Here is a 22468-nt window from a genome sequence, read left to right as displayed (position 1 = left end):
TTTTGTGGTCCAAACTTGAAAGTTTGGAGATGTCTGCTACATAGATTTAACCTAATGCTCATGTTTTGTGTTAATCTAAATAAATATTTTGGAAGTTATTCAATTTTTATTGATAAACGTTTTTTTGTGTCACCCTGTATTTATCCTTGGATTGAGGAAGGTCTGCCTAGAGTCTCTAGAGCTGCCACAATTTCCACTAGGCCAAGGGAGTTCAAACTATGGCCGGTGGGCCAACAGCGACCCGGCACTTGTTTATTATTGGCCCGCGGCCATCGTCGAGCTCACACATAACGTCGTACCAAGGATAAAAAATACGAAACAAACGTTTGAATTTTAGTCTAACAAACTTTATTTCAATGTGTCTTACATAAAACTGTTCAAGTTCAAACTATTCAGATGCAAATTATTTTTCCAAGCATTTAGCAGAAATTATAAGTTTGCATTCGTTAATTTCAAGCTAACCTAAGTTATGGAATGTTATTGAGCAGATATTACGTAAATATTTAAAAATTATGTATCACAAGAACTACACAATACTGTAATTTCCTATTGTCCCACCTGTCACGAGACCCTGTAGTGTCTGTACATTGCAGTTAACTGTTAAATACTGTGCTTCATCATATATGTATGGTGGAATCAACGTTTCAAATGCACGTACATAAATCAAAAATAGTCATTGTTATATAAGTCTTAACCAAAATATACCGAGAACCAGAATGAATGACAAGCATTTATTTTACATCTTTCGCATCGCACGAAGGACCCATGAAGAACATTGAAAATTGAAATATTGCCATCCTTTATCTGCCTACATTTTATTTGGCAACTATTTATTTTCTTTTCATTAATCTCGGCCTACTTCTTAACATTTTCAATTAGAAAATAAATTTTTCCACAAATACCTTTGTTAATGGTCTTTACGATATTTATTGCGTTGTAAGCAGAGCACATAGTGAGTGGTCCGGACACTGGTTAACTTTTTAGCACATGACCATCAGGGAAAAAGTTTGGACAACTCGGCACTAGGCTAGGAATCAAAACTTAAGTTTGAACCTCAAACCTAATAATACCGATGTAGTTTTAAGTAGGGCAGTACCCGCCATAGCTCTAGGCCTATCTCAGGCTCCTATATTTTAAAAATGTGACTGGAATAGGCCTATCTATTTTATAAATATTAGCAATCATGTTCTTTATCATATCCGTTATTTTTAGGCATACCATATTTTTGTGATTGAAAACGGGGATGCTTCAGAACAACCAGCCTTATCAGATAAATGTGGTTCATATTTCACTGGGAGTTTGAAACTATTTCGGATTCCTATTGTCAGGAACAATTAAAGTACCGGTAGTAAGACACCAAAAAAATCTAAAATAATGCATTTTACTAGGAAAAAAACAACGTTCAAGCATTTGTAATTTTACATAATCGTCCAATCACAATTTTCTGTAGACAATACTTTTTTCGAGAAGTATTATTCGACTTTATTTTCTCATCATGAAAAGTCAGTGTTAACTAGCTAGCCTAATGAGCTAACAATCAACTCAGTACTGGACAAATTACTCGCTACAATGTTTCACCCGTAACAATTACTTTCACATATAACACGAGCATCGAGCACACGAGCATCGAAAATGCATCAAGCATTGCTCTTCAGCAAGTAGGCTAAACAGACCAATAACAGCATGATAATATTCGTGTAATGTGTGGCAATGCTGACTGACTAAATGCAAAGTGGGACTTTTAGTTGACTGACCGGGACAAAGCCTTAAAATGCGAGACTGCCCCGGCTAAAACGGGACATATGGTAAGCCTATTTATTTTACGCCAGAAGATGTTACGACTTTACATAAGCTAGACTTGCAATAAGCTGTCCCTCTTTTTGGTAGTTATGAATTATAGGCAAAGTTGATAAAAATTGTTACACATAGGTTAGTGGTAAGTCGCATACACTTGTGAAAGTGCGTTCAAGTTTTTGCGACTGACGACTAACCTTAACCACTACCCACGACTCCAAGAAAAATCCAACAACAATAGCGCGGATTGAACTAATATCCAAATCCGGGTTTCCGATGCTTTCCGACAACTATCGTTTACGCCTTGGTACATTTTGGGAAAAATTTTTTATCTCTTTCTTTCTTTAACCTACCTCTACTGTAGAGACATACGAAACAGCACCAAAAAAAAATTTAAAACGTTAAAGTAGACGCTAACAATTAATTGTATTAAGTTTTAAAATTACTTGTTTTTATTAATGTGTTAAGGTCAGTTTAAACTGTAAAAATGTTTTATTAAATTCTTTTTTAAATTCTTTCCTAGGCTAAGTAAAATTTACTTAAGTAAACTCTGCGATTTTCCGTGGAAAATATTGGTTCAAAGAGGACAAAAATAAAAGACTTTCATAGTCTTCTAAAGGTCTTTTACGCTCCTTGTTCGTTTTTTTGACAAAAACAAATCTGGCAACATCGCATCAGTGCTTGCTTGGTGCCAAATATCATAGAAATCCTACACCACAGGTGTTATTACTAAGACTTGGCTTGGTGCTGTCATGTTAACAGCGCTGGTTGTGTTGTCTGCAAAATTTTCTGTCAACTGTCGTCACTCGTCGTGTAAGTGTCTTGTTATCGCTGGTGTAGTGGTCACGAATATAGTTGTTGACATTGAAAGATGGACAGTGAAATCTGTCAACTTGAACATAAAGGTTTTTCACCGCTACCTACAGCAGGGAAGCAGGAGTTTAAAGAAAAACGAAAACAAGCAGCAGTAACCGCTGGCGTTGGCAAAAGTTAGTTTTTTTTCAATTTTAATAATGAAACCTAGGCCAATTAACCTCAAAATAGGTAAAGTTAAGGTTGTTTCACCTCAATCCAATGAAACCGTTATGCTTAAGAAATTGGAGTGACTATCGACTATCCGTTTCCAAAAGGCCTATGTACGGTACGGAAAGTGTAGCACTTGCACGCACAGATTTATCAGTATGTACACTTTTATTCTTCACACCAATTTATAATAAATAAACAAAACACTGTTTTTTAAATGCAAATTTATTATGAATAAATAAAGAATTAAATCTTCTGTGAATATTATCATGCCAATGTTTGCCTGCATGATTTCTCATGAAATGCTTAATGCCGTGCTTAGTTTCCATGGTTGTTGCACCACCATGATTTACAACTTGCATGTTTTAAGCTCTTTAGGGTTTTGTCACTTTTTCTGGTTAGTTGGTTATTTGTGAGCTTATTTCTTTATTGACCAGTCTACAACAAGATTAGTACCATACTTTTCGCTTGTCACATTCAATGGCAAAAAAGATAATAGAATACAATACAGTTAATACGATAATAATAATAAGATAATACAATACATTTAAGGTAACTATTTTACCAGTTGGCAACTATTTATCAAAGTTGCTAAATCAAAAATACTGGCAGATTTCCGATGCTAGGTTTATTACTCTCATTTTGGATAAGAGAAAAAGAAATGCAGTGGCATAATGGTTAGTGATTGAGACCGTATGCTGGAGATTTTGTGTTCAAATCTTGCCCCTGGCTAAAAAGTACGGCAGATTTTGACAAGAAATCGTCCAAGCAAAGATGCAAATTTTGGCCTGATGGCAATTTTTTGGCCACAACACAACAATTTTGGCCCACTGAAGCCTAACGTCTTTGTTTATTTTTTATATGTTGCGACTCAAAGCATCACTTTTTTATTTATTAAAAGTTGGCATGATGAATAAAATATTTGGCGTGCAGGTTCCTCACTCTCCACTATGAATTTCCTACCTTTTGTTGATTGTTTACTTTTGAGATAGTTGAATCATTAGAGGTGAAAATGGGATTGATGGGGATTAGTTTTAAATTAATTTAGAGCTTGGAAAAATTATGTAGCCTATACTTTATGAAAGAAAAAAGTATGTATACTTTGTTTAATATAAAACTAATATAATATAAATTTATTTTAAGTTAAAAAAAATTTCCACCTGACTTTATTGCAAATATTTATAAAAATTTCCAGAAATTTTTATTTTATTAAATTATAACATTGTTTGCTTTACATTGTTGTTTGTTTGTTTGCATCTATTTTAATAAACTTCTTATGTCAAGTTTGCTGATTTTTACACGCATTTTTAAAGTCTCAAACAAACTACAGGTGTGAAATATTTGCAGGCCATATCAAGAAACAATCAAACCTTTTTTCAAAGACAACAAGAAGTGTATTTATTGCTGTTTTGTCAGCTGGACTAATTGCTTTGATAGTGGCGATTGTTTTGTCAAGTAAGTAATAGTGCAGAAAAATTAATTTTTTTTGTTCAGAGATGGGCAACTTTTTTCTATCCGAGGGCAAAATTGGGTGTTGAGGTATTTCAGGTGAACCAGCTCATTAGAACTTATGACGCCATAATTAGTTTGTATTGTTATTTGGTCCCATATTTGTGTTTCCTTTATCTGAATAAGTTTTTATTAGTAGCTGTAACTGTTCTGTAAAAGAACCTCGTCAATAACTTCTAAATTGATTTAATTTTATTTGCACCAATTGACACGTGGTATACTCACATTTAACATTGATACACCAAATATCAGCGTAAATATATTCGTAATAAAATACTAATGGGTTAAGCTTTTGTTTTAGTAGCTTACAGTGTAGTGGAATATCCTTCTGCAGGCCGAATGTGGGTTGTAGTTTGCCCCCCCCCCCCCCTTATTTTAGTTTATTCAGTGGAAAAGGGGTGGCCACGATTTCTTTGATTCAAACATATCCTATTTACCTACTCGTTCTATCCGTTATATCAGGGGTGTCCAACCCGTGGCCTGTGGGCCACATTTGGCTCGCGCGGTATTTTTCGAAATGACTTATATTATCAACTGAATCGCCTATGTAATATATTATGGCGAACTTACATTCCGAGAAATTGGCATTTATTGTTTGCTTTCTTTGTCTATTTCTCTATACTATAAAGCAATAGATAGTAGAGATAATAGATAATTAATATAGATAATAGAGCAATAGTTAGATAATATACTATAGTCTCTGGTGCAGGGGTACACAACTGTTTAATTTAATTTTATTGTATCACAATTTATTTCTAAGATTAGAATTTTGTTGTGAGGGTTTTGATTAGAAATTAGCAGTAAACTCTCAATTGACCCCCGCAATCATTTGTAAATTGCATGTGGCCCTTTGGCCAAAAAGGTTAGACACCCCTGCATTATATCAATATTTTTACCGACATTAAACTATTCAGCATTGCATTACAACTTTTAACATCTTAACTGAATTAAGCCTTTAACAAAATACGGTCAAAACAGTAAGCTAAAGCTATGTAACCAAAACCAAAATTGTATCATAATCAAGTAATCTTAAGTTGTGAACTTATAAACCACGTAATCTTTGACCACACAACTGGAAAAAATCTCAGGATACAATGTAATAGAGTAATAGACTGAATTATTGCATCATAGACCTTTCATTCTATCATGAAAGAACTTAAACGAGGATTAAAGGAACGTTGGAAGTATACAACCTTTATTTTTCACATTCAGTATGCAACATCTTTGAGCTACGAGACCCAGCTTTACATCGCCTCGTTGTGACCCTTACTTTGAAAATCACTGCCCTAGACCTACACGTCAGCACAAAATCAAATGTGACCGACCAGGTTAGACTTGGCGATCGACTTGTTGGCCACCCCTGCAGTAGATCTTGCATGTAACGGATAATCGCTTGTATCAAATGAGAATTTTTGTCTCAATAGATTCCGATTAATTAATTATTAATGCATTCAACCTCGCTTATAATGGATTCTTTGGCAAATGTTACAGATAAAATCTTCAAACCTTAAAGTTGAGATATATAATATAATGTAAAAAAATTGTATTTGATGGACCCATCAGCAGTGATTTCTATAATATCTTTTACGTAAAGTGCGTGCCTACTGCAGAGCTCACAATTGTTGTGCACAGAACAAATCCAAACGTATAGAAATAAACGTCAGTGATGTCATAGAAGAATATAAAACCTGTATTTTCCTTATACTCGATTCCATTGTCACTGATTTTGTAACATTCTGCTGACTGGGACAGAATGCAATTATAATACAATCCAAAAGACAATATTTTGCTTTTTACTGGAATTTCACTTCCGGTTATGGCAGGAGTGTTAAACGTTACACAAAGGTGCCTAGAGCAGAATCACATGAAACCCATGAATGAACTATAATCATGTATTTTGAATTCCTGCCTGACTTAGTTGTCATTGCTTTTACATCTGTGTAGTGTATACTAATTACTCCGTTTCAGCTCTTCCACGCAAAAAGGCTGCTGAAGAGGCAGCTTGCAAATCACTTGAAGCATCCTTAACCAGCAAGGAACCACGGTCTCCAGCTGATGTTTATCTTTGTAGCAGTAAGCATTTTAACTTTTATTTAATTGTTTTTATTGATTTCATATACAAAGATATATATTGTTTAAGTAGTTTAGTAGGAGTTGTAAAGAATGGCAAAATAGACAATTTTTTATTCTCATTGTCTGTATTAGTCAATGTGAACGTAATCAAGGTGATTTCATCACAAAGTTATGTAATGTCATAACTACCATTTCAACTGTTTCTAATATCATCATATTGTTTATCTTTAGTTACATAATTTTGTAAAATATGGACTACAGTGTACGGAGTATGAATATCTCTGCATTTGTTGTATTAATTGAAACAGTTAGTTACGGCAAAACTATTTCAACTCTGAAGAGTAGGGAAGTCCCTAGTTATATTAATTAATATTAATTTAATGATTATCGATTTGCTTTACTCAAAAATAATTGAAAATAAAAACCTTTTTCCAAAACTGGTCTATCTGTCCTGTTGTATTATTGCCTATGTTCAGCTATCAACCGAACACTCCTTTAGTTTTATTCTTTGCCAGAAATTTCTTGTGAGTTTGATGTTACAACATGCTCCGAGGCATGCCCATTTGGATTTGCAGAAGATAAAAATATTGGTTGTCCAATAGATTGCACATGTGCAACAAGTGGAACATTTGAAGGTGATATACAATTTAATGATGATGATATTCCACGCTTTTTGCAGGTAGCTGCTTAGAATTATGAAATTCTTTTTAACTATCCACTATAGTTTAAACTATTTAAGACTGTAATTTAGTGATAATTAATTAATATGTTAGGATAATCAATTAATCACTATGAAGCACCTTTTATATGCAAAAAATGCAATATTCAGTAATGTTGACAATTTCTGACAAAATTTAACAAAATTGTGTGAAGTTCATCTTTTTTTTTTCAGGATGATGCAATACGTTTTATAGTTTATTGTCCCTTTTTTTTCAGGAATATTTAGGGCAATCAGAAAACTCCTTTAGTGTCTATGCTGGATCGACTGCGAAGCTTGAAGAATACAAATGGCCTCTTGGTGAAGATAAACGTATTAAGTTACCTTACAAATTGCGCAGTGACTTGGGTAAGAAAAGTAACACTTCTTGCCTTCGAATTAGATCATTATTTGAAAACCCTTTTTGTGTGTTAATAATAGCCTTCCCTGACGTAAATTTGATTTGTTTTCCATGGGGCTGCTTCATATGAAATTGTAGTTTTAACTGTTCAGGTTATTGTACAAAATTTTTATTGATCTCAGTCTGGACTACTTTGAAAGTTACACAGTTCAACTCTTAATTGGTACCTTTAGATTTGGTAATAGCTTTTTAGTCAGGGGGAAATGGGTGTTGGATAGAATAGATGGTATTAAACAGTAATGGTATACTTACTTCAAAACTCCAATAACAGGTATTTTAACGAAATGGTTCTTAAATTGGGTTCAATCAAACTCCAGGACTTTCCTTAACTAGCCTCTGGTGTTTGATGTAAGATCAAGAACATACGCTGTGTGTATGTTATATGTTCTTAAGTTTGACAAAGGACTTGGACACTAAGTGAATGCATGTATGAAATTTGCGAGATTCATTATCTTCAGTACAAGTCTAAGAACCAATGTTATAAACTGAAGTATTAGGTTGAGAGATACTCAAGATTACAGTTTTGAAAATATATCCCGATACTGAAATCTTGCTTTGCACTCTACAGATTTGATGAAAGGACAAAACAGATTTTTAGTGGAAACAATTCCTACTCTACTCTAGGTTGAGAACCACTGAGTTATATCGTTTTCATCCAAGAGCAATATTATTATCTGCTCATGCCCTATTACTTTTCCATAGTAAATTCTAACAAACTTACATATCTTGCCTGGGCAATTTGTTGTCTTATTAAAATTGAGATTTGCATTACAAACACCTCGATATAAACCTCCAAGTCTTTATTCCAAAAATTAGTCAATGGAAATGGTATGTCATTGTGTCCATATTGCTCACGTTTATGCGGTTAAACTGTTGTGAACATTTTGTGTCTGATGCAAAACCAAACATCCGCTCGAATGATTTAAGGTGATTGACTGTATCTTGTATGTGCTGCTTAACACAATTATGGTTATTAAAATCTTGTGGGACAGTCGAAGACCAGGGCAGCAGTGTAGAAGCCATGTGCATGATAAAAAGTCATAAGTTTTTTGGCATGTTTGGTAAAAATTGTACTCAGGTCAGCAGGATTTGTAACATGTTAAATTTGATACAAGTCTTAGCATGACAACTGTGGACAACTAGACAATGTTTTGGTATTACCAGCAAATTTGTTCAAGTTAGAGTAGTTTATAAACAGTTGCACAGAGTTTTGTTGTATACTTCTAAATATCCTTTTTGAAATGCTTAGATGCTTCTGTGATTGAAGCAGTCCAGCAAGCAGGAAGGTGGTTGGCTACAAACACCTGCGTTGATTTTATTCCATGGACAGATGAAAAGATTTATCTTGACATAGTTCCCGCATCTTATTGCGGGTAATTTTGATCTGTTCTATTTTTTTGTCAATTTTATGCTTCTACTAAATTGGCTGTAAACTACCTAAAATGCAACAACTGTTTTATTTCTGTTTTTTAAAGTAAGTTAGTGATTCAAGCCAAATGCTATCAGTATGTATTACTGCTGTATTAAACTTAAGCAAGTGTCTATGTCCCCATATGTAGGTCACACAGCTCGTTGTTAAAGATAGGCGGTTAGGTTATGAGAAAGGCCATGCAAAAGGTTGCAGAAGTCACCAAGATAACTTTCAGTTTTTGATTAAAATTTATCAGAAAGCCAACTTAATAGTGATTTACCATGTATTTAAGGTCTAGTCAATTTTGCAAGAGTAACTAAGATTTTTGTTTATACCAGGTCAGAAGTTGGAAGGGATTTTAAACGTCAGTTTGGCTCACGACCCCATGGGCAACTATTAGCATTGTCTACTTGGTGCAATGATGTTTCTGTTGTACTTCATCAACTAATGCATGCATTGGGGTTCTATCACGAACATAGCCGACCTGATCAAGAAGCATATATCACTGTTAATGAGGATGATATTCCAAAGGGTATGTGAACTTTTACAAGTTTTTCATCTGGTTGGTGGAGATAATTGTTGGACGACCAGTAGTCTCAAGTAAAGTGGCTACTCATGAAAATGCTATAATATCTGGAATGTTTTAATTTGATTTTGATTTTAGATATTTTTCTCAGTTTTAAGGTGTTTATTTTGAATACATTCTGGAATAGGTATAGAAGTACTTGATAGTTAAGTAATCGTTAATAATTAATTGAAGTATTTTTGCAATGCAAGTTTTATACCTAGATGTGAGTTGATTCAAATTCTTTCAGTTGTTTATTATTTATATTTATCGTCAACATTTAGAACATGCTCAAAAATCAAAGGTTATCGTAGCAAACAGCTAATTAAAACAGTCCAGTGCCACACCAGATTTTTTGCTGTTTTGGTTTTACTATTGGATAATAAAATATGTATATACAATTGTACATAGTAGATTAGTATGATTCATATGCTTTTGTTATAAGAAGTTGTAGGCATATACCATGTACCGTATTTTACGGACCATAAGGCGCAATTTAAATCCTTTTTTTTCCTCATAAATTGATCGTGCGCCTAATGTATGTGCGTGCGCCTAACGCCTATAATAATGTACTATTATATAAATAAACCACCGTCTTACACAATAAACTACGGTAAAAGCAACTGTGGTATTCACTAGGCTCATTTTTTCTTTTGCTCATTGTACTATTGTGACTTGCTTACATTTATTACGTAACAAGTAAACTTGCCGGTGCGCCTTATGTATGAACAAAAAACTAATCAAAGCAATTTATTGACAGTGCGCCTTATAATCAGTTGCGCTTTATGGTCCGTAAAATACGGTATATTGGATTAGTGCTACTTATGCAAAAATGGCTAGATCAAGTAAATTGTAGATACCCTCAATATATTATTGGTATAATTTTCTTTAAAAGCTATGCTGAAAATATTTGTACCAAAACTGGTGAAGAACAGAATGCTTTGAAAGAAAAAGTTGCTGGGACAAGTGTTGTGATCAAGTGCTGGGATCACTGCAAAAATACCCTATATTCAACTCACTAATCTGGGGCTATACGCACAGTTTTCACTATTAGTCATGAACTTTGATAGTGAGACTATATTGTTGAACTAGTAGCATGAGTTCATGTTCAGAGATCTTACAATTATGTATTCACACTAGTAGTCAGACTATCAACTTTTGCCCATATTTGCTAGTGTGGTCCAGACCAGTATAGAAGTCGAACTATACCAAAAGCTGCCATCATTTGGTTAAACCATAGTTTAAACAGAATAGATTCAGTGGTTTACTTAGGATTGTGTTGAAGGGTAGGCCAAAATTGTTTGAAAATTAATTTTAATATGCTCGCTTTTACCTACCCTGCCTAAAATGCACGGAGCGCAAAAAGTTTGAGCTTTCACACTTCAAAAATGCCTTAAAAATATATGTCCATACTTATATGTACAATAGCTGCCAATTTCAAGTGTACATTTTGAATCGCCATACATAACAATTTTTGAATGACCAAGATTCTAAATATTTGAAATACCTGTTTTCATTTCATATACTCGTGTACTGTATTTCATGTTTTCCTGTAGATTATAAGGAGTTGCAAAAACGAAAATGCGATGCCATGATCCAATGTCTCCCCTAAATGCGTTAGTGTATACATGCATATATGTATTGACTATGGTTCCATTAAACAACAGTCTTTTTCACAATCAAATTTTGACATGTCATTAACTATATTTTATGACGAATTAAGAACTATTGCTGGCTAATAGAAGCAGCAGATAAAACGCCTATGATCCAAAAGAGACTGCACTTATTTTACTGAAAAAAGTGTATGTTTGAAGCTGTTTTTCACCAGTTCCTTGTTTACCTAAGTTACGTGTTTAACTCTGTATTTTTAACAATGGGTCACTTAACCTGCTTACAGTGAATTGAATACTTCCTCCGAAAAATGGATTCGTGAGGGGTTTCCTGGTCTCTTAAATATGCTAGTTATTAAATGTTTATTTGGACTCAGAATATTTTGGATTTGATAAAATATGAAGAGTTACAATAGATTTTGATACTTGTGTAAATCCAAATTTTCTAGCTTTGCTCATTATACTTGATTAAAGTTCCTGACGGCAAATAAATCATGCTAATTGTTGTCACTTTGTTGATATATGACAACAGACTTCTTTCTTATATTTAAAAGTACAAAAACACTCCAAATTTTTCATCGTCAATAATGTGATGTTTAAAATTTTGACACAAATCTTCCTGCAAGATTAGAATTTGATCAGATTAAATTGTGTATTGGTTTGGCACGTTGTTAATTATAACAGTGTTATCTCAATGTGAAATCTGCTTACTAGATGGTAGGTGTTAGAATTAAGTATGATAGTAGTGGTACTGGTAAAGCCTTTTGAATAAAAAAATTACACCGCAGGGCGCAGGTACAGCTGCAGTTGATATTTATTTTCCGCGGAAAAATATCACAGGTTGCAGCACATGTACTACTAGTACTAGTGAAGCATTTTTATGTTTACGGCAGTTACCAATATCGGACTATCGGACATGAACAGCCAAGACTGAGCTCAGTGAGCTGTGGTTTAGCATCTATATACCTTAATTATAAATACATTAACGGTAAGTTAGGTAAAACTTACCTGGCGCAAGATTATTCTGTTATGCTTTCACCATACCTGTTTCTTGTCGCTGACACAAAACCTTTTATTTATACTTGTTCCACAGTCCACACACCACCATCGTCATCATGATTTTCACAATCTGACATCATAATTGCACATACCTTATAATCAGCACCAAATTTGCCTATTTTGCCATACGTTTTTAATAATAATTGCTAAGCCATTGGCAATATATCTTATTGAAAAATTTTTCCTGCGGTTTATTTGTTAGCAACTATTTTTTAATTTAACTTGTTTTTGGACATGCCCCACTCTTTGTTTTACTTTAAGGTTTACCATCGGCTAATTTTTTAATGTCTGAATGTAAAAAACTGTGCTATCCTTATTTATTTATTTATTTAGTTGTTGGGAAATAGAATTTAATTACCATCCTTTGCACATTTTTAGCACAAGCCTTTTCTTATCGAATGAAATCAGCTGAAGAAGTTGTAAATATAGGATATGAATACAACATTAAGTCACATATGCATTATACAAGTGATAAATTTATGGCTGCTGGAAAGTATGCATTTGTTAAAACAAGTGATGGCCAACCTCACCTTGAAAACTCCAAGTACCCAGATGATAATGATATTGCAGAATTAGCTGATTATTACAAGTGCAGCGTTACAGAAAGTGCTACAGAAGGTACAGTTTGTAAAAAATAGTTTCAATGATTTTGTAAGTAATTCAAGTTGACAACAGATATGTGAAAGAGCATCGTTCTGAAGGTTGACTTAAATATTTAGGAAGCTGGACAGAATGGGGAGAATGGAGCAAGTGTGACGACAGCTGCGGTAATGGAAACCATTGGAGATACAGAAAATGTGTGGACAATGATGAAAAGCCCGACTTTGATTGTGTCGGAAAATCGTCTGAGTGGTAAGATGAACTGCTAGTATTTTGAATGATATCATATGTATTTTTTGTCATTGCTTATGAAATGTAAATACTAGTACAAGTTCAATAACCAAATCATTTAGTAGTTTCTATTGCAATCTTGATGATTTTAAAAATTGTAACAATGGTATGTGCTCATTTGTTACGTAACAATTAGGCATGTGCAATTGTGCATCCCCCATTTAGACCGCAAGTGAACTGGCACTAATTTTTATTAATATATAGTAAACAAAAAAGCAAGATATAGGATTGCACTCTAGCTTCAAGTTTTCTTCTGTAATGTTTTTGGCAATGTGGTGATTTTATTGTTCATTTCGATATTGTTGTACCAAACAAACTTTACTTAAGCTTCCAGTTGTCTGAACTCACTCGACTACTGCTACACTAAGTGGTAGTGAGAGCTTGTGTTCTCAACACGATTAATTATTATTATTCGTGTTTTTGAAATTTCGCTTGTTCTTGTTGGAGTGGTTCCTCGCTAAACTTCAACCATCGTTTGGGCTTAGTGGCCTCCACTTCAAAAGATGGAAAGTTTTTAAATGAACTTGATAAAAATGAACAATGGTTTTCACGATCACAATACCCAATTAGCTATTACAGTATTATAATTATCAATATCCTCGATTATATGCAGGAAGGAATGCACAGAGTCCAATACCTGTTCAGGCGAATACGGCGAGTGGGGGCAATGGGGTGTATGTACAGTATCATGTGGTGCATCTGGTAGACAGGCACGGTAAGCTTTGGTATACTCGATCTATGTCTTACAATTTACAACCATAGAAAACCAACGATGGTATACTGACGATTTCTTACTTTATATTTTATATATTATCTTTACCGACATAAGCTGTAAAAGCTTGCCATATTCCATGTCAATTCAGGTCTGCCCAAAGTCAATCAATAGAAAATCTTGTATGTGAATTATTGTATTGTAAAAATATTGAAGTCATTGAAAAGATATTGTTATAAAATTTGCCTTTTTCATTTACATCTTTCTAGATCAAGAAATTGTATCCCATATGGTGCTTGTGGTCGTAAATTGACTGACCTCTGGGATCAGCGGGACTGCAATACTGAAGCATGCGAAGATGATGGTTTGAATTATTTTATTTATTTAAAGTTGTTTGTGGTTTGAGATTATTTTTTCCAAGGTGATTTCATCATTTTTACTTCTTCAATATATTTTAGGAGATCAGAAAGACATAGAAAGTAGTTGGACAGAATGGGGACCATGGAAATTCTGCCCAGAAAAGGAAGTGTGTGAAACAAGAATTTTTGTTGATAGATATAGGACTTGCCTGACAAATCTATATCAAAAGTCTCCACTCTGCGAAGTATCTGGAAATGATACGGTATGACATAATGGTTTACTGTATTTCTCATAAAAGTGCATATTTTATTACCGTTGGCGTTGGCATACCGGAAAGTTTGTTCTTATATAATTGGAGTATTAGATATTTTTTTCAGTGTGACTACTGATATCACTGTAAGTAGGTTACGTTGCCCGTTATTAAAGATTTTAGGTTAGGAGAATGGCTATGCAAAACGTCAATTTACGCTATTTAGGGTTTCATTTAAGTCACATTTAGATTAGAAGGAAGATTTAAGTTACGTTAATTATTATGTTATTACAGTTAAATTATGGAACAAGAAACCATGAAATATAGCTTTGAAAGTATGATTTTTTCGGTGAAATAGTGACAACCTATTTTTTTACATTTGTTTTGCATTCTTAATTGAAATGCGTTGTTGCAAGGTTTGCGAACATGTTTTCTAAAGATGCTAAATTTCTAAGAGATTCGCGAGACTTGCGTCAGCTGGTATCGTTAAATAATAAGCATTCGCAAGGCAGTAACAGCTCAAATAGTTACACTGGTCAACAGCCAATTTGCTTCTGAAACGAATGAGGTCAATCTTGGCTAATTTGGGGTCACTGATCTCGAATATCAACTTTAAATTTGTTGATTAGCTCTAGTTTTTGAGATATGGCACCATGCCAAAATGTGCTTTACTTGCTAACGCGGAAAGAAGTGTGCGTTTATCTGTTGTAGCTTGCATCTGCCAGATAGAGTTGGGCACTTAATATATTTGTTGGAAGGTGAATGACGTTTCTATTCATATTATTTTTATTTTGACGTATGTTTGAGTTGGGTTGTTTGCTTGCTTCATATGTGTAGTCTGAACTGCTCTTTCTGCAGATGCCTCGGAAATGCATAAAAAATGCGGACAATTTCTACTAGATTTGTGGTTAAATAACTTTTTCTTCACAAAAGCGAAGTATAACGGCTGTGGTCAGGAAAGCAAACCTTGTATTCAACTTGTATTTTGGATGTAAAGTTGGTGATCAAGACAAGAGTTGGACCCCTCACATATGCTGTAACTCCTGTGGTGCAAATCTTTGGCAATGGCTAAACGGAAAAAGAAAATGTATGCCCTTTGCTGTTCCAATGGTTTTGAGAGAACCTACTGACCACATTAGCGATTGCTACCTTTGCACGACCCCCCCGGTTTGTAAAGGTTTGTCGAGAAAGAAGAAGCAAAGTATTCAATACACAAATATTCCATCAGCAATTCGTCCCGTACCGCATGGAGAATTACTTCCTGTTCCTGAAGTACCTAAAGAATTCACGTTACGTTGAACCACTATCTTCCAAAGAACCACACCTTATAACTCAAAATGAATTGCACGATCTTATCCGGGATTTGGAACTACCAAAAGTTAAATCAGAAATTTAGACTTCAGCTCTAGACTACAGCAATGGAATCTTCTGGCAGAATCATCATCTTCGAAGACGGTAAATTTGATCAAGTGTTATTTGACAAAGAGAAAATTGCATGGGAAGCGTTTAAGTTGCAGGCCACAAAATTCTTGGGGAACAAAAGAGCTGACAACTATACGGAACTGGTGTAAATCTCATTAAAGCATACAGATGCATGGAGTGCAATATGTCACTGAAGATACACTTTTTGGACTCGCACCTGGATCTTTCCACCAAACTGTGGAGATGTTAGTGATTACTGATTAGCATGGTGAGCGATTTCACCAATGCATATCTTCAATGCAAAAGAGGTACCATGAAAAACAGAATTAATCAATGCTTGCTCACTTTTGCTGGATGATATCTAGGGATGCTCCATTAACCGTATACGAGTTACAGGCCAAAAGGAATATAACAGATAAAATAGATTAGAAATTTATATTTGGAAAGTGGCAGTTATTTGTTGCATATGCTATGCTGAAATATAAACACATGCAATTATTACACTGTTTGTAGATTGTTACTGTTGTGTTCAATAAAGTGCACCAAGGCTTGCCATATATAGATCAACATACAAAAATGAAAAAAATTTTTATCTTTTAAACTAGAGCTAATCAGCAATTTTAACCGACATTTTTGGATTCAGCGTCCAAAAATACATAAGAATCAACTATTTTCTTAACGGAAGCAAAAAATTTTTGAAAAATTGTTGACCAGTGTTATCTGAGTAGTGTTCACTATTTATTTCTCAGATCAAAAAAACAGGCTTAGATATTGGTCAAGGCGTGCAGACTAAAGTGTGTAAATGTAATAAAGAATCTGAAGTTACTTCCAGCACAACAACATTAACAACAGCAGCAGCAGCGACAACAAATTCTCCCATTGCCGAGGTTAATCCCAACGGTGAGCCAGATCAAATTTTTACTCTACCAAGTGTTTTCTGATTTGTGTAAAACTACCGTCATTGGTAACAGATTTGGTCTAACCTGTTGTTATTATCCTTTTGTTATTAGTGACCCCTATTTTAATATGAGTCTAACTTTTGCAGCGGAAATTTTTGGAAAATTGGGGGGTTTCGTGGGATTTAAACTTTGTTCTTTCGGAGACGAAACCCTTAACTATCCTACTTGGCATTTTGGAGATTATAACGGAGATAAACGGACAGATGTTATTTGCGCTGACAGCGTTAATGCTTCCTTGTAAGACCTTTTTCCAATCTTTTTCAGTTGAAAAATTGATTTTTTGAGTTTTCTTATCATAAAATGTTTCATTGGCATTTAAACATATGCGTATCGATTCTAATGTCAATTTGCCATTCTACAGTAAAAGTTTAAAAACTTGCTTGCCACTTTTTAGTGCATTATCCTATACTAATAAAGACGGATACATAACTAAGATAGACGACAGTGGGAGGTGGAAATTTTGCCAGGAACGTTATGTCGGTGACTTTAATGATGATGGAAAGGATGACATTCTATGCAGAGGCTTATTCAACAGGTGTATTGTAGTAAAACATACCTATCTTGGTAATGCATTGGTTTGAAGGATTTGGTCGCCGCGTGTTCAATACTTTTTGACACTACTCTATAATTACAGTCAGTGTTCCCTCTAAGGCAGGGTCAAACTAGCTCACCGGGAGTCTGAGAAATTTCCCGGTGGGCTGTTTGAATGCGAACTTGTCACTATAGGTTGAGGTACATTATTATACATGTAAAGTTTCAAATATGTCTTTATTTAATGCATAAGTGGCATTTTTGGCCTAAAAAGAGTGTTTAATCACCATGGAATTAAAATTACATTGGTCTAATAATGGCGCTTCTGCTAAATGTCTAACACGCTGGCCATATGTCCCCCAGTAGAACGTTTTATGTGGCCAAATTAAACTTTTTGTTGTTAAAATAACACTGGCCAACAAAAAAAAAATTTTTTTTGAGTACCAAAGATATTTTGATGGGTTCTGGGTAATTTTGGGCTGCTGAGTCCGAAAATAGCATTCGTTTCTTTGAATTGGCTCTAGTTTTTGAGATATCGATATTTTTTATTTTTGACAAGAGAAAAATCGTTAATCGTACTTAGGATACTGAATTTTACGTATTGGTTTGCGCAGTTGTATTTAAGAGTTATGAGTTCATCACGAAGAAGCTGTCGCAATGATCCTGACAAGTTTTGTTATATCTGTGGGGAATATATCTTCAAAGACCAAAGGAAAGCTATCACCGATTTTGTGAGGAAGGTGTATCTTTCGTATTTTAAAGTGAAGCTTGGTGACCAAGACAAGCCATGGGCACCTCATATTGTCTGCAAAGCATGTGTAGAAAGCTTGAGAAAGTGGACTAAAGGTACCCTTAAAAATCTCAAGTTTGGTGTACCGATGGTCTGGAGAGAACCAAAAAGCCATTTTAATGACTGCTACTTCTGTTTGCTAGACCTAAAGGGGTTTAATCGTCGTAAGAAGAATACTTGGAATTACCCAAATTTAGAATCTGCTCGGCGACCTGTGCCTCAATTGGAGGAAGTACCTGTGCCTAAATTTAGTGATTTACCTGACACATCCTTGGAAAATGATGAGTTTCATGAAAAGGTAGAAAGCTCTGCAAGTGACAGCAGTGGAAGTGTGTTCGAAAGCCGTCCATTAATTCTAGAGCCATTCAAGCAGGAGGAGCTGAGCGATCTTATCAGGGATCTCAACTTATCCAAAGAAGCAGCAGAAATTTTGGCATCCCGACTCAAAGACAAAAACTGCCTTGGAACCGGAGCTTCAATAACATTCTACCGTACAAGAGAGAAAGAATTATGTTCGTATTTTAGCCAACAAGATGATCTTGTTTACTGCAAAGACATCGAAGGGCTTCTGCTGAAAATGGGAGTGCCACAATATAGACCTCAAGAGTGGCGCTTATTCATAGACAGTTCGAAAAGGAGTTTGAAATGTGTATTGCTACATAATGGTAACAGTTATGCATCTCTCCCAATTGGCCACTCAACAAAACTAAAAGAAGAGTACAACAACATTAAAACGGTATTACAGAAACTGGATTATGACTCTCACCAATGGTTAATCTGTTTAGACTTGAAGATGGTAAATTTTTTGCTTGGCCAGCAAAGCGGCTATACAAAATACCCATGTTTTATCTGCTTGTGGGATAGCCGAGCGCGCACTGATCACTGGGTGAAGAAAGGGTGGCCACCTAGAGATTCCATGAGTGAAGGTAACATCATAAATGAACCTTTAGTTGCTAGAAAGAAGATCATCATTCCACCGCTGCACATAAAACTTGGTTTGATGAAGCAATTTGTGAAAGCCTTGCCTGCAACTGGGGATTGCTTCAACTATATTTGCAGAACATTTCCTGCTTTGACCATCGAAAAGCTTAAAGCAGGCATTTTTGATGGCCCTCAGATCCGCAAACTCATAAAGGATGTGTGTTTTGTGCAGTCCATGACAGACACAGAGTCTGCTGCTTGGCAATCGTTTGTTTTAGTCACACAGAACTTTCTTGGTAACCGAAAAGCTGAAAATTATCAAGAATTGGTGGAAGATATGCTTTCCAAGTTGAAAGATTTAGGTGTGAAGATGAGTATCAAGGTTCACTATCTCTTCAGCCACTTAGATCGTTTTCCTGCAAACCTTGGTGATCTAAGTGAAGAGCAGGGAGAAAGGTTCCACCAGGACATTAAGGTCATGGAAGAGAGGTATCAGGGCAGGTGGGATGCCCATATGATGGCCGGCTACTGTTGGAGTCTCCAACGTGACTGCTTGGCTGCATCACATTCCAGAAAGTCGTACAAAAGAAAATGTATAAGCATCGACTAATTTTTTTGTATTACAGTAGCGGTATATGATTGATTAGCGTGATTTGACAGCTTACTAAATGTACTTTGAGCGTTACTAAAAGTAGTGTTTGTGCTTTGACGTCGCCTGTTTTTGCGTTACAAAAATCTGTTGTTTACTGCTAACATCGCCTAAGTTTTATAATTTTTGCTTGATTTTCACATGAAACATAATTCGCGTAAAGAAGGCTCTCTGTGTTAACGATTGCGTCTTTAACAATATCGCATCAGAAATAGAAGAATACTGTATGCACATGCTTGAAAAGACAGATGTAGACTCATCAAAGTTGTAGTATAAAGAGAATTTTACCTATGTCAAAATTTGCGTATTTTTAGCACTTTTTGAAACAAAAATATGAAATATCTCAAAAACTAGAGCCAATTCGGAAAAACTAATGCCATTTTTGGATTCAGCGACATAAAAATACCCTAAAACCGTTGAAACTTTCTTGGCACCAAAATGTGTGTTGACTGTTGACTAGTGTAATTATTCGGCATAATGATAACTATTTGTTTCTTCACAAACAAAAAACAGTTGTAGAGAAGTTTCTGACCAATACTGGAAATTGACCAAAGCATTTCATGTCGAAACACCGTGCTGTGCTTTGTCATTTTTATTTTTTTGATTGGAGAGCACATATAGTGAAAATAATTCCTTATTTGATCTTATAAGATTGTAACAAAGTGCTTGTATGCTTTTAGAAAACTTGTTTTGGGCCTGGGCCCAGGCCAGTGTAGAAGGGGTCACGCCGGGTTTACGACATTTAATGGGGCCTATATTTGCTAACCACATTCATTATCACGCTTTCATATAGGAAGCATGTAGTAATAACATAAAAAATAAAAGGTATTGTACCAGAAATATGAATGTTTGTAAGTTTATCGATTATATTCTAACAGCGCCATAGTTAATCATCTGTTTGTGCCCATGTGGCCTCTCAAATTGTGATCTAGTTTACATCTAAACTCTCATTTGCCGTGTATAAAGAACACAAGCTTTAAACTTTGAATTGTGGAAGTTTGGCTAAAAAACCTGTACGATTTTACATTTATGTGAAATCAATAGGCTACAAATGAAACTAAAAACGTTTTTATTTAATCGATTTTTATTTCATTTACACCACGTTATTAACGTCAAATGTAACGCATGTAACGAAGCCTCCCAAGATACCGACCACCTCGTGATAAAATGCCCCAATACAAAGTTGACTGAAGGCTACAGCACCGTCAATCAATGCGGCCAAAACTTTAAAAACTGGATTGACAATATGACGGTGAACGTGTGAAGACCATACGACGATGATGATTAACGTCAAATGTTATAAAAACGTTTTTCAAACAAAAGTTTGTGAAACATTAACAGTCAGTTATTAACCTGTAGCTAAAGAAATTTAGTCTTCAATGAAGAAACGTAAAATAACCTTTCAATTTTGTTTGATTTTAACTCACATTGAAATTAATGCCTTGTGGCTAAAATCTGTAAAGAGTGTAAATTGACAGTGGAAGCAACTGGCCGTTAATAAATTATGTATTCAGGAATTACGAGTTTACTTGATTTTTGCAGCGGTCCAAATTTACTTTTTGGCCCGGGCCCACATTGCTCTCTACTTGTAGAAATCCCTGGCTTTTTTCGTTTGTTAACCCGCCCCTGCTCTTTGCGGGCATGAAATTAGATTTTTGAGCACATTTTATTAATTTTTATAAAAGATTTTAGATACAAAAATAAACCCCGCTTAAAGCCTGTTTGTGGATTAAAATTTGTTGATATTTACCGTTTATATTCTCTCGCTGTTATATCCCCGCATATTTTAACACCAAAAACGGGTTATTAACGTATGGGGCCTGTACTATAGGCTATACCAGACGAATAAATCCATTTACGTTCTTCTAATCATACAAAGACAAGACGGACTTCACTTAAACGTCACCCAAATTGTGTGAATCGGCCTAAAATGCGCAGACAAGATAAGTAATCCCCATAACTTGTCTTGTCTTCCACAGCGGAGATAGATCGCTGAGTGTAAGTTGTGCAAAAACCTCCTCATTCCGAAGATAAATTCAATATTTCCACACCTTATGGATCTATCGCCTGTCAAAGGTGCCTTTGTTCTATTGTTTATTCTACATTTTCTTTCCAGTGAAATTACTATAGCTCTGGCCAAGGACGACGGAATCAATAGTAACACTATAGTTGTTGGAGAGTTCTGCGTTGGTTTGGGAGATGTTATCATCACTCACGACGCAAACGGAGATGGTAAAAGTGATGTGATCTGCCACAGAGCTGACGGAAAGCTTGAAACTCACTTGAATATTTACAATTGGTAATTTTTTGGACGAAAAAGGGAATGTTTCTTCTTTTCAACATTTACAGGCCTTCATCTTTTTGAGACTGCAAGTACAAGACTAACTCAATGATTAGCGTTCTCTATCTTAACTTTTGTTGCGTAAAGAAACAGTAGTACCACATGTGCATACCCTAATTTGTTCGATGGTTGGATTCAAGTTAACTTCATTTATAGCTGTTTTCCAATGTGTTATTTGTTCGTGCCGGATAAACAACTTACATAACTTAGTAACCATAAACACGATCAACTGAACATTGTGTAGTACGTACTGTGTGATGTGAAACTTAACAAAACTAATTTCAAACTTTGTTTCACACGACTGCAGAGGTCGGATAAGTAGTTTTTTGAAGCATTCATTTGTTACCCGCACCGCTTTATTATTAACAGTTTTCCTCAATGTGAGTGAAATTGTAAAGATTTCTTTATGTTTGTTTCATTATGACCTGGTAATGAAAATATGAGCTATCAGAGGGTTCCTGACTAGCCTACAACTTCTTG

General features: G+C 35.0%; 3 protein-coding genes across 3 annotated transcripts in view; 2 read left to right on the top strand and 1 right to left on the bottom strand.

Moving 5' to 3' along the window:
* Positions 1–2073, bottom strand: part of LOC143444912 (zinc metalloproteinase nas-36-like) — a 32131-nt gene extending 30058 nt beyond the window's left edge. Inside the window, exon 1 of the mRNA XM_076943705.1 lies at positions 1992–2073. The gene's annotated coding sequence lies outside the window, so the exon portion shown is untranslated. The remainder of the gene's footprint in view (positions 1–1991) is intronic.
* Positions 2074–2427: 354 nt separating this feature from the next.
* Positions 2428–22468, top strand: LOC143446758 (uncharacterized). Its single transcript, XM_076946540.1, has 16 exons — positions 2428–2783; positions 4165–4272; positions 6295–6399; positions 6915–7078; positions 7336–7465; positions 8767–8890; positions 9267–9460; positions 12541–12780; positions 12882–13014; positions 13667–13768; positions 14035–14129; positions 14224–14387; positions 16547–16697; positions 16843–16993; positions 17151–17291; positions 21764–22468. Exons 1-16 carry the CDS (start codon positions 2666–2668, stop codon positions 21948–21950), a joined length of 2307 nt encoding a protein of 768 aa, XP_076802655.1. The 5' UTR covers positions 2428–2665; the 3' UTR covers positions 21951–22468.
* On the top strand, positions 17312–21724 carry LOC143446759 (uncharacterized). Its single transcript, XM_076946541.1, has 2 exons — positions 17312–18133; positions 18221–21724. Exons 1-2 carry the CDS (start codon positions 17917–17919, stop codon positions 19606–19608), a joined length of 1605 nt encoding a protein of 534 aa, XP_076802656.1. The 5' UTR covers positions 17312–17916; the 3' UTR covers positions 19609–21724.

This window comes from Clavelina lepadiformis, chromosome 2 (genome assembly GCF_947623445.1).
Source record: "Clavelina lepadiformis chromosome 2, kaClaLepa1.1, whole genome shotgun sequence".
Lineage (NCBI taxonomy): Eukaryota > Metazoa > Chordata > Ascidiacea > Aplousobranchia > Clavelinidae > Clavelina > Clavelina lepadiformis.
The sequence above is the reverse complement of the archived record's forward strand: the minus strand, read 5'-3'. Positions and strand labels throughout refer to the sequence as shown.

Bases quoted from the DNA above. Each gene is read 5' to 3' on its own strand.
- LOC143446759 (XM_076946541.1), top strand. From the start codon at position 17,917: ATGAGTTCATCACGAAGAAGCTGTCGCAATGATCCTGACAAGTTTTGT. The intron at 18,134-18,220 runs GTACCCTTAAAA...TCTGTTTGCTAG, and splicing joins CTTGAGAAAGTGGACTAAAG to ACCTAAAGGGGTTTAATCGT.
- LOC143446758 (XM_076946540.1), top strand. From the start codon at position 2,666: ATGGACAGTGAAATCTGTCAACTTGAACATAAAGGTTTTTCACCGCTA. The intron at 4,273-6,294 runs GTAAGTAATAGT...ACTCCGTTTCAG, and splicing joins AGTGGCGATTGTTTTGTCAA to CTCTTCCACGCAAAAAGGCT. The intron at 14,388-16,546 runs GTATGACATAAT...TTTATTTCTCAG, and splicing joins AAGTATCTGGAAATGATACG to ATCAAAAAAACAGGCTTAGA.